At 44.3% G+C, this 12,601-nt stretch overlaps 1 protein-coding gene across 1 annotated transcript in view; it reads left to right on the top strand.

The window, feature by feature from the left end:
• Window positions 1–11,299, top strand: part of LOC132115903 (NXPE family member 3-like) — a 30,599-nt gene extending 19,300 nt beyond the window's left edge. The window contains exons 5-6 of the mRNA XM_059524310.1: window positions 182–522; window positions 11,059–11,299. Coding sequence (XP_059380293.1) covers window positions 182–522; window positions 11,059–11,256 — 539 coding nt within the window. The 3' untranslated portion in view covers window positions 11,257–11,299. The remainder of the gene's footprint in view (window positions 1–181; window positions 523–11,058) is intronic.
• Window positions 11,300–12,601: the final 1,302 nt, after the last annotated feature.

Below are 12,601 nucleotides of genomic sequence, written 5' to 3' on the forward strand. Positions count from 1 at the left end.
ATATATATTTTTTTGTTCTGAAAAAGAAGGAAAGTCAAACAGCTTTGGAATTACATGAAGGAAAGTAAATGGGTGATTTTGGGGTAAACTATTCCTTATTTGCCAGTATACTTCTTGGGACTGCTGTTTAAGAAATTAATAAAGAAATGAGTCTAATGTAAGTATTGCTTATCGTTTTTAGGTTTAAAAAGAATGGACCTCCACACTCCTCGTACAGGTGGACCCCTGATGGCTGTGGAATTGATAAATAATATCATTATTCACTGGAGGCCACATGGTGTTCCTTTACGATTTAGTAAAATGCACATAACTGACCTGCATTATATCAGCAATGATATAGATGAAATAGCTGGTGAATCTCATGCAGTTGTTGTCTTTACATTCGCTGCCCACCGGGTTTTTCACCCACTAACATTTTATGTGCATGAAGTGGCTAAAATTCGTCAGTCTGTGGTTGCGCTGCTGAGTCGTGCACCACAGACCACAGTCATCATCAAGTCTGGAAACACTGCAGGACGAAAGGTACACTTGGTCACTTTTCAAACAATATTTTTTTCACTTGTTTTCTTATGTTAATGTCTTTATATATTTACAACCCAAATTCCAGAGAAGTTGGGACATTTTGTAAAAATATAATACAATTAAGAATCTCTGATTTGTTCATTCTTGTTAACTTTTATTTAACTGACAAAAGTACAAAGAAAAGAAAAGAAGGTTTTCACTGACCAATGTAAATGTATAGTGTAAGCATGAACTAATATTTATGTTGATGGCTGCAGCACATTCAAAAAAAGTTGAGACAGATGCTAAATAAAAGTGAAAATGTTATATAATATCCATTTTAAACTGTTTTGAAAAAGTTCACACTAAGCAGGTGACCTGGTAATAGGTCAAGGTATCAAGTTTGGGTATAAAAGGAGCATCTCAGTCTTTGCAAGCAAAGCTTGATCGTGGCTCATCACTTTGTACGAAATTTCATGAGAGAAGTGTCAAACAAATCAAAAATCACATTTTGCAATTGCATGATTTAGAGAATCCAGAGAAATCACATTACATGTAGGCCAAGGCAAGAAACCTCAGTGCTGGAGTGTTTAATATAGCCACATGGGCTCAGGAGTACTTTATAAAACCACTGTAATTTACCACAGTCTGCTGCTGCATCAAGAAATGCAACTTGAATCTCTGTTACTCTAAAGCCCCTTTCACACTGCACGTCGGACCCGGCACATTGAACCCAGGTCGAGGACCTAGTAATATTGCCGGGTTCAATCGTGGGACGAGCGCTGTGTGAACAAAAGCCAAATCTAACGTCGTGTTGTAGTGATGATGCACATTATCGCGAGACTCTTTTACCGGCTGTTTTGAAGGAAGATCAACGTTCGTGACAAAAAAATATGTGCAAACTGTAATGAAGCAGAGATCAGTTAGTTCCTCATTTTCCGCGCTGACGCCATTCGCCAGCTTCAGTGAAAGTATAACGTGCCTAACGTTTTCAACTCGTACATTACACGTCACTCCCTGATGTCACGTATCGTTACGGAACCTTTACGGGTTGTGTGTGAACGCGCGCACATTTTCCGGGTAATCACTGGCAGTGTGAAATTGCAAAATCTAGCAACCCGGGAACAATTGCCGGAACACTTTACCCGTGTATTTGCCAGGTAAAGTCTTCTCAAAGTCTACATTCAAATGTCCAAATCTGAATTTTTGTCAGTGTCAAAGGTCCGGATCAGAGCAATTGGTTATTATAAAACTTGTTTTTATACATAACATGCATAACAAATCAACATTATTTAAGGAAAAAAAATTATAATAAAAATAAAGCGCCCTTGCATTCAAAATTCATTATCCTTTATCTCATAAAACTGAGTTTGAGTAAATGATTATTGCAGGGCACAAAATGGTAATAGTATTAGTAGTAGTAGCTTAATTCATAGTAATAATACATGGCTCAAAGCACCTTTTCAAATCTGTTCTGAAGCATGCTTTTTATTTATATTTGTTGACAGACACCAGTGTTTCCCACAGACTTGCAAATGCAAAATCATTCTCTACCAGCAGGAGCGGAGATAACGGTTTCCACAGTAATTGCTGTAATCAAAAAAGCGCAGCGCTCATAAACACTAGGAAAGCGGAAATTATATCAAAGCTTTTCAATGATACGTTCATTTAAAATCACCCGCGCTGCAATTTAATTTTGAAAAGTGCAGTGCTCAGTTTATTCAAAGAAGTAAAATCCTTTTGTAAAATCTGTTTTTGGCAGTCAGTTTTGATATTGTGATGGGCACCACAAATAACTCAATGTATGGGAAATACTGGACACTGCTTTAAGTCAATTGGCCATAATCTAAGTGATAAAAAATAATAATAATTACTCCTATTAGTGGTGAAACATCGACTGATTATGTCAAATGCTCACTGGATGTCATAAAAAATTTAATTGAAAGAAAGGTTTACATGGACAGAAGTGAGGATCTAGGGCACATAAAGGCCGTGAATGGGGTGCTTGTGAGCAATTGCACATGCACAGGCTGTGTGAAGAAACCCGTAGCTACTCGAACTTGTAGAATCTGTCAATGAAACAATATAAAGACGGGATGTGATGTGCAATAATGTGCAATAATTCTGGGCATTTGTTTGTTCCCATGTTTGTTGTGGAGCACACCATCAGCGTACGCTTGCGGTAGTATAAATACAAGTAGTCTGCATCTGCACTGTTCGTGAATGTGTCCGGATTTATCATGCAGAAAGTATAACACAGGCTTCATAAATTGTAACCAATGTAAGTGTGCAAGACCGAAAGTGCACATGAAGTGTTCCATTTGGGACAGGGTCTCCAAAGGTTCTGCCAGTAATGGGCACTCATCCAACTTAATCAATGACATACACCCAAGTAAACAAGATGGAGGGAAGTTAGCTTAAAAAAGTTAAACTGGAACACAGCCCTGAGAGATTGGAACCGTTAGAAATCCCAGAAGATGCTGCAGGTGGACGGTGTACGCCTGTACAGTCGTAGCCAAAAGTTTTGAGAATTACATAAATATTGAAAATTGGAAAAGTTGCTCCTTAAGTTTTAACAATAGCAATTTGCATATACTGCAGAATGTTATGAAGAGTGATCAGATTAATTGCATAGTCCTTCTTTGCCATGAAAATTAATTTAATCCCAAAAAAACCTTTCCACTGCATTTCATTGCTGTCATTAAAGGACCTGCTGAGATCATTTCAGTAATCGTCTTGTTAACTCAGGTGAGAATGTTGATGAGCACAAGGCTGGAGATCACTATGTCAGGCTGATTGGGTGAGAATGGCAGACTTGACATGTTAAAAGGAGGGTGATGCTTGAAATCATTGTTCTTCCATTGTTAACCATGGTGACCTGCAAAGAAACGCGTGCAGCCATCATTGCATTGCATAAAAATGGCTTCACAGGCAAGGATATTGTGGTGCTACTAAGATTGCACCTAAATCAACAATTTATAGGATCATCAAGAACTTCAAGGAAAGAGGTTCAATTCTTGTAAAGAAGGCTTCAGGGCATCCAAGAAAGTCCAGCAAGCGCCAGGATCGCCTCCTAAAGAGGATTCAGCTGCGGGATCGGAGTGCCACCAGTGCAGAGCTTGCTCAGGAATGGCAGCAGGCAGGTGTGAGCGCATCTGCACGCACAGTGAGGCCAAGACTTTTGGAAGATGGCCTGGTGTCAAGAAGGGCAGCAAAGAAGCCACTTCTCTCCAAAAAAACATCAGGGACAGATTGATCTTCTGCAGAAAGTATAGTGAATGGACTGCTGAGGACTGGGGCAAAGTCATATTCTCCGATGAAGCCCCTTTCCGATTGTTTGGGGCATCTGGAAAAAGGCTTGTCCGGAGAAGAAAAGGTGAGCGCTACCATCAGTCCTGTGTCATGCCAACAGTAAAGCCTCCTGACACCATTCATGTGTGGGTTGCTTCTCATCCAAGGGAGTGGGCTCACTCACAATTCTGCCCAAAAACACAGCCATGAATAAAGAATGGTACCAAAACACCCTCCAACAGCAACTTCTTCCAACAATTCAACAACAGTTTGGTGAAGAACAATGCATTTTCCAGCACGATGGAGCACTGTGCCATAAGGCAAAAGTGATAACTAAGTGGCTCGGGGACCAGAATGTAGAAATTTTGGGTCCATGGCCTGGAAACTCCCCAGATCTTAATCCCATTGAGAACTTGTGCCTCAATCCTCAAGAGGCGGGTGGATAAACAAAAACCCACTACTTCTGACAAACTCCAAGAAGTGATTATGAAAGAATGGGTTGCTATCAGTCAGGATTTGGCCCAGAAGTTGATTGAGAGCATGCCCAGTCGAATTGCAGAGGTCCTGAAAAAGAAGGGCCAACACTGCAAATACTGACTCTTTGCATAAATGTCATGTAATTGTCGATAAAAGCCTTTGAAACGTATGAAGTGCTTGTAATTTTATTTCAGTACATCACAGAAACTACTGAAACAAAGATCTAAAAGCAGTTCCTCTTCAGGAACTCGAGCTGCGTCGAAGCGCTTTGGGGAACGCGTTCAGCGTACGCGACTCTGAATATCGTGTGTAATCAGTCCAATGGAAGGGCGTGACGTCACCGACGTGGTGACGTAAGCGACCAGGAAGCTATAAAAGCACGTGCCACGCAGCTGGCGTCAGCTTCGCGTCTTTCAGCAAGCGCTCTGTGTGTGAATGTCATTTGTCCGTCTTGTGAGTCTTATTTACTGTTGTCTGTTCAGTTAAAAGAGCTCCTAGACATGCCAAAAAGCAAGGCGAAAGTTAAGCACTCAGATGGCGATTCCAAATCGCGTTATAGGCTGTGTGTTCCTCCCTGCCCGAGATATATAACGGGTGGGGATACACACAACCTGTGCGTGGTTTGCCTGGGTTCGAAGCACGCTGAGTCGGCTCTCGAGGGGGCCGACTGCCCGCACTGTGAGCGAATGTCGGTGCGGCTGCTTCGTTCCCAGAGGGCCCTCTTCGAGGAGGGGGCCTTCGCCAGCGTTCCCCGCGGTGCTGGTCCCGCTTCTGTCGAGGCAGAATGGCGGCTGCACTCGTGGGGTTCGCAAGTCGATCTGGTAGAGGGAATGGAGACGGGCCAGTCCCTATCTCCTTCCACTTCTGCCAGATCCGGCACCCAATCCCTAGAGTCGGAAGCACGCACAGCGGTTCCTTCCACTCAGGGTGAGGGATCGACGCTCCGCCTCTCTTCCTCCGAGGAGGTCGATGTGGAGTCGCTCGATAGGGATTCGCCACCCCACTCGCTACAGTATGAGGAGCTCTTAGAGGTGGTTACTCGCGCGGTGGCCAAATTAAGTATCGATTGGCCCGCCGAAAAGTCTACCGAACCGCAGAGAAGCAAGCTGGATGAACGCTTCCTGCGCGCGAGTCAGCCACCTCCCAGCCGGGGCCTTCCATTTTTTCCCGACCTGCATGATGAGATCGCCAGGTCGTGGAAACGTCCATTCTCGGCCCGCCTCTACATCCCCTCGTCTGATTACTACGGAAATGTAGTGGGGATGGGAGAGCACGGTTATAGAGCGATGCCCCGGGTGGAACAGACGCTTGCGAGCTATCTGTCCCCTGGCGCGGCATCGTCTCTGAAGGCCCCGGCATTGCCCTCAAAGCCACTAAGAACAACTTCGGCTTTGGTGGGCAAAGGGTATGCGGCTGCAGGTCAGGCTGGTGCGTGTCTGCACACCATGGCGGTGTTACAGGCGTACCAGGCTGACCTGCTCAAGGAGCTAGATGAGGGAGAGGAGATCAAGTCCCATGATATTTCTGAATTAAGAAGGACCGCTGATCTCTCCCTCCGCGCCACCAAGGAGACCGCCCGAGCGATTGGGCAGTCCATGGCAGCTATGGTGGCCGCGGAGAGGCACTTATGGTTGACCCTGTCCGATATGAAAGAACGGGACAGGGTCTGCCTCATGGACGCCCCGATCCAGCCGACTGGCCTGTTCGGCGACGCAGTTAATTCTGTCGTCGACAGGTTCCAGGAGGCCCGCAAACAGGCGGCGGCGTTCCATAAGTTCCTCCCTCGTCGCTCCCTCGGGGCATCTGGGAAGGAGATGCCCCAGCCGCACCCTAGCTCCTCACACCGCGAGGCCCAGAAACAGAGCGTCGCCTCTCGTGCTCCTCCGCGTCGGGAACGAGAGTCTCAGCGACGCTCTAGGCCGAGGTCTTCTAAGCCCAAGTTAGATTTAAGGGCGGTTATCGAAGCTAAGAAGTCCTCGGCCAAGAAACCCTGACGCCAACGGCCCGGGGTTTCAGAGGGCAGCCTCCGCTGGGGTAGAACGGTACACACCCCAGTCCACGGTGCCCGTCCCACCTCAGTGCCCTCTAGGGGTCGTTCTGCCAACCCTGCCAGTGCTCCAGGGCGCAGCGGCCCCGGGCGAGCATCGTTCTCAGTATCCTCCGCCCGTGCGCGTAGCGGGGCTGGGACGCTCGCCGCCCCTGCGGGGGTCTCTTACACCAGAGGTCAGTCTCGAGAGACTGATTCCCTTAGTAGATTATTTAGCAGCGTGGAAACTACTGCCAAATGTATCTCGTTGGGTCCTGCATATAGTAGAAAAAGGCTACCGCATTCAGTTCGGCTCCGTGCCGCCTATATTCAACGGGGTCGTTCACACGATAGTGGGCCCCGGGCACGGTCTGGTTATGGAACAGGAAGTGGAAACCCTATTAGAGAAGGGGGCCATCGAGGTGGTCCCTCCTCAGGACAGGGAGTCCGGATTTTACAGCCGGTATTTCATAGTTCCAAAGAAGGATGGGGGGCTGCGTCCCATTATAGACTTGAGGGTCTTAAATCGTTCAGTTATGAGACTGAAGTTCAGAATGCTCACAATCAAGCATGTTGTAGCTCAGATCAGGTCCGAGGACTGGTTTGTCACGATAGATCTCAAAGACGCATATTTTCATATCTCCATCCTTCCTCAACACAGGAAGTTTCTGAGGTTCGCTTTCGGGGGGGCGAAGCCTACCAATATCGAGTACTTCCCTTTGGCCTCGCACTCTCACCCCGCACGTTCACAAAGTGTGTAGATGCGGCTCTGGCCCCCCTGCGCACGCAGGGCATCCGCATTCTCAATTATATCGACGATTGGTTGATTTTAGCTCAGTCAGAGCAGATTGCGGTTCGACATCGAGATGTCGTTCTCGCACATATGGGGGAGCTGGGTTTGAGACTGAACGCCAAGAAGAGTGTACTTTCTCCGGTTCAGAGAACCACCTATCTAGGCGTAGTATGGGATTCGACCGCGATGCAGGCACGATTGTCCCCTGCTCGTATCGAGTCGATCCTCATCTCAGTCAAGAGAGTCAGAGAAGGCCAGTCACTCACTGTCAAACAATTTCAGAGATTGTTGGGTCTGATGGCAGCTGCGTCCAACGTGATACCTCTTGGCCTGCTGTACATGAGACCCCTACAGTGGTGGCTCAAGACCAAGGGATTTGCCTCCGTGCCTTAGACATGTGGAAGAAACATTGGTTCTTGAATCAGGGCCCGGTGCTGGGAGCTCCTTGTCGCCGTGTGACACTAGCGACGGCCGCGTCCCTCACCGGCTGGGGTGCGGTCATGAGTGGCCACCCTGCCCGTGGTCTGTGGAGCGATCGCCATCTAACGTGGCATATCAATTGTCTAGAAATGCTAGCAGTTTATCGTGCACTGAAGCACTTCCTCCCAGACCTGAGAGGTCACCATGTGTTGGTGCGCACCGACAACACATCAGTGGTCTCTTACATCAACCACCAGGGCGGTCTGCGTTCGCGCCCTTTGTACAAGCTGGCGCACCAGATCCTGGTGTGGTCCCAGAACAAACTCCTCTCATTAAGAGCAGTATATATTCCTGGGAAGTTAAATATGGGAGCAGACATACTGTCGAGGCAGGGGCCGAGGCCCGGGGAATGGAGACTTCACCCACGGGTGGTAGATCAGATATGGATATCGCTCTGCTTCCGGGAGTTCTGGCGAGAGTACGCCGGGACGGGGTCCGTCTGTTATTAGTAGCCCCGTTCTGGCCGGGCCGAGTATGGTTCTCAGATCTAGTCTCGCTCCTCGACGGCTCTCCGTGGGAGATACCGATCAGGACAGACCTACTCTCACAGGCGCAGGGCACGATAATTCACCCTCGCCCGGAGTTGTGGAAGCTGTGGGTGTGGCCCCTGAGGGGGCACAACTGGTAGCAGCTGGTCTCTCAACTGAGGTTGTGGAGACCCTACTCCAATCCAGAGCTCCCTCTACGAGGAAACTGTACGCCCTGAACTGGAAGCTTTTCACTTCATGGTGCAGAGACCGCCAGCTAGACCCAGCAAACTGCCCAGTTGGTACAGTTCTGGAGTTTCTACAGGCTAGGCTCTCTGCAGGGTTGACCCACTCTACTCTGAAGGTCTACGTGGCGGCCATTGCGGCCTACCACACCCTTCTCGACGGTCAGTCTTTGGGAAGACACCCCCTAGTTACACGTTTCCTCCGCGGTGCACTGAGGCTGAGACCTCCAGTACGGTCCCGTATTCCCCCGTGGGACTTGGTTGTGGTGTTAGAGGCTATGTGCAAACCCCCGTTTGAACCTATTCAAGATATCTCAGACAGACATCTCACACTTAAAACCTCTTTTCTGTTGGCTATTACCTCTCTGCGGAGAGTAGGAGATCTTCAGGCCCTCTCGATGGCCCCTTCTTATCTTGAGTTTGCACCAGGCATGACTAAAGCGTTCATATACCCTCGAGCGGGATATGTTCCCAAGGTTCCCTCTGTTACACCACGACCTGTAGTGCTGCAGGCCTTCTGTCCTCCTCCCTTTTGGGAGCCTGACCAGGCGAAGCTAAACTGTATGTGTCCGGTTCGAGCACTGGACGCATACGTCCACAGAGCTGCCCTGTGGAGAAAAACTGACCAATTGCTTGTGTGCTACGGTCCCCCCAAGAGGGGTTCTCCTGCTTCTAAGCAGACTATTAGTCGTTGGATAGTCGAGGCTATCAACGTCACCTATGAGTCCTCTGGTCGTCCCCCGCTGTCGGGAGCCAAGGCTCACTCTACTCGGGGTATGGCGGCCTCTAAGGCCTTCTTAGCAGGTGTATCCATGCTGGACATCTGCAACGCTGCGGGGTGGTCCACGCCCTCTACATTTGTTAGGTTCTATGGCCTAGATATGCCAGTCACTCCAGGCGCTTCTGTCCTCCTGTCCTGAGCTGTGCTCTTCGGATACACACCAGGCAGGGGTTTGGTAGACTGGCGGCGTTAGGACTCGTTCCCCAAAGCGCTTCGACGCAGCTCGAGTTCCTGAAGAGGAACGTCTCTAGGTTACGTATGTAACCCTAGTTCCTCGAGGGAACGAGACGCTGCGTCTCGGAGCCATACCCCCGGCACCCCTGCCGGCGCTTGCTGGTACTCGAAGCTGACGCCAGCTGCGTGGCACGTGCTTTTATAGCTTCCTGGTCGCTTACGTCACCACGTCGGTGACGTCACGCCCTTCCATTGGACTGATTACACACGATATTCAGAGTCGCGTACGCTGAACGCGTTCCCCAAAGCGCTTCGACGCAGCGTCTCGTTCCCTCGAGGAACTAGGGTTACATACATAACCTAGAGACGTTTAGCAGCAAACTTTTTGAAAACTAATATTTATGTAATTCTCAAAACTTTTATGCCACGACTGTAAGCTTTACCCTTACGAATGGAAAATATATTTACCAATATATTTCTTAAAATATATTGTGATATATTGTAATATATAAATTTCCCTTTTTATTTTCTAAAATATAATATATTTGAATACATTTAAAAATATATTGATGATACATATATTACATAATATATTGCAAAATATACAAATGATTGCCGCTTTCAATATATTGCAATATATTGGAAAAAATAAATATATATAAGAATATATGCCTAATATATTACATGATATTTTCCAATATACTGCAATATATTTTTGTTTCATAAGGGTAAACGTATTGTCCTTGATTGACAGATTACCAATGCAGCTCGCAAATACATGATGGCTCGCGAAAGTAAATATTTGTCATTTTGTTTTGCATTATTTTAATGAAGCAAGAAAGTATTAAAAATAATTTTACATTGGCAATGAAATACTGTATGTAATATTATAAATAGCTTAATCATTTTCACAAATACACATAGTAAAGAGTATAGGACAATATGAAATTATTTATTATTTATGAATAATAAAATGGAATAATTTTTTTTTAAGTGTTATGACATTCCTTTGTGATGTTATGTGTTTTATTTTTATTTATTTATTTATTTTTTTGCATTGCATGCTGCTGTCTCGCTTCTTATAACACACTGGCTGTCAGAACAAAGGGCATCTCAATTCTCACAAGTATGTGTTCTGTGTTCTCACGTCCTTCAGAGTTAAATAATAATAATTTACAAGTTTAACATGCGTTATCAAAGTAGGAGATCATTTCTGCACTTGGAATATGAAATTGAGGCAAGTCCGGACTGAATTCTCTCCAAGAATCTAGACCAGTATGCGCTAGATTGGCCTGCCTGCAGTCTAGATCGGATTCCTATTGAAAATACCAGTCACAAAAAGGAGAATCAGACATTGACAATAACAGACTGCTGAGCAACTGAAGCCTTGTTTCAAGAGAGACTGGAAAAAATTTTTGCTTGCAAAACTTTTACAATTAGAATCCTTAATTCCTATACAATGAAACATTGCAATTAAAATGAAAGTTGAAGTGACAGTGTTAAACATGCATCTGTCCCAACTTTTTTGGAGTGTGTTGCCGCCATCAAAATTTCAATTTGTTCTTATTTACAACATGCATTTACGTTAGTCAGTGAAAACTTTGGAAATGTTTTCCTTGTACTTTCGTCAATTAAATAAAAGTTAAAGAGAATGAACAAATCCCAAATTCTTGCTTGTATTGCATTATACAAAATGTCCCAACTTCGCTGGAATTGGGGTTGTAGATTTTATTGTCTTGAAGCTTGAAAGCACTGAAAGCTTTGTTACTAGAAAACTTCCTTGTGTGTGCATGGAATTCTGATTCTGATCTGTGTTCTTACAGAATATTTTTCAAAGTGATTGGTATACGATGCAGCTGAACACAGTGATGAAAGAGATGTTCAGAGATATTAATGGATTAATCTACTTAGATGTCTGGCAGATGACTTCCTGTCACTATCTAACTGAAAATATTCACCCAGGACCTGTTATCGTTGCTAATGAGGTCAAAACATTTTTGTCATATGTCTGTCCTGCATGATTCATCATTTAGTATCACACAGCCCCAAAGAAAAACATCTTGCTTCTTCATCATCTACAGTGTACATACAATAAGACAATGTACTGTACATGAAACCAGAATGTTGAACGAAATGCTAACAAATAGCATTAAAAATAATGGACAATGTAACATCTAAAATTAATTGCATTAGAAAGTGTCATAAACCTTAAACATACCAATTTGTAAAAAAAGAGATCATCTTATAACTGCATTGTCTGTCTCAATTAATGTATGGATTTTATTTACCTAAAATTGTAATTATATTTATTAGAAGTAGCTGCTTATATAGAGGTTATGCATTAGCATCACTTTCCTGCCGGGAACACTCCCCCTCAGGTGGACTGAGTGGCAAAAGAGCCTGCCACATTAATGGATTAAATACTGTGCAAACGCGAGTAAAAAAAATGATTATCAGTTTAAACTAAAGGTCGTTGAACTTGATATAGTGTTCTTTACAACTTAATAAATATCCAGCGGCCTATAGATATCGACATGCAGCCAGGAATCGTGTTTCCTGACATTTATATGTGCTTGATTTCAATGCTGGGTAAATAAGGGAAGTTAATTTGTTTGTGAATGCTTTTTGTAGAAAATACAAAATACTGTAGGTTGGTCTAAATCCATGTCATATTTTCCAGTCCAAAAACATATATAATTATTCAGAATATAAGTTGTTAAATATTTAATTGATGAGTTGTTAATACATTATATAAGGTATAACTTTACCACAAAATCCAAACTCAGTCTTGGAAGGGCCATTGTCCTGCAGAGTTTAGCTTGTAAAAGCTAATAAGTATATATACATTGTAAAATCCAATAAGTATCTATCTATCTATCTATCTATCTATCTATCTGTCTGTCTATATTGTTATTTATTTAAGTTTATTATAAAGTTGATAATAATTACCTTGCATGTTCCTATAATTTGTCCTTTTGTCATCTTTTTTTTTTTGATCATTTGTGCTTTAATGCTGCATATGAATGCTATTTTGTCCTTCTATTTAACACAGTCTTAAAACTAATTGTTGGAGGTTTGTCATTTTGTAAATGCTTTAACACCATAGACCAAGACCCACTGTGTTCTACTACTGGTCACAAATGTTACCAGACATAAGATAAATTTTTTCATGGACTTTTCAATATTTATTTTTTTTACTTAATTGACGTTGATTGTTTAATATCCTTACAAATACAATACACATTTGGTAACACTTAGAGGTTCATTAGTTAACATGAACCAAAAATTAATTGCACTTATAAAGATGCACTTTATCTTGTATGTTAATGTTAATTTCAACATTTACAAATACTTTATTAAAATCTT

Source organism: Carassius carassius, chromosome 35 (genome assembly GCF_963082965.1).
Source record: "Carassius carassius chromosome 35, fCarCar2.1, whole genome shotgun sequence".
NCBI lineage: Eukaryota > Metazoa > Chordata > Actinopteri > Cypriniformes > Cyprinidae > Carassius > Carassius carassius.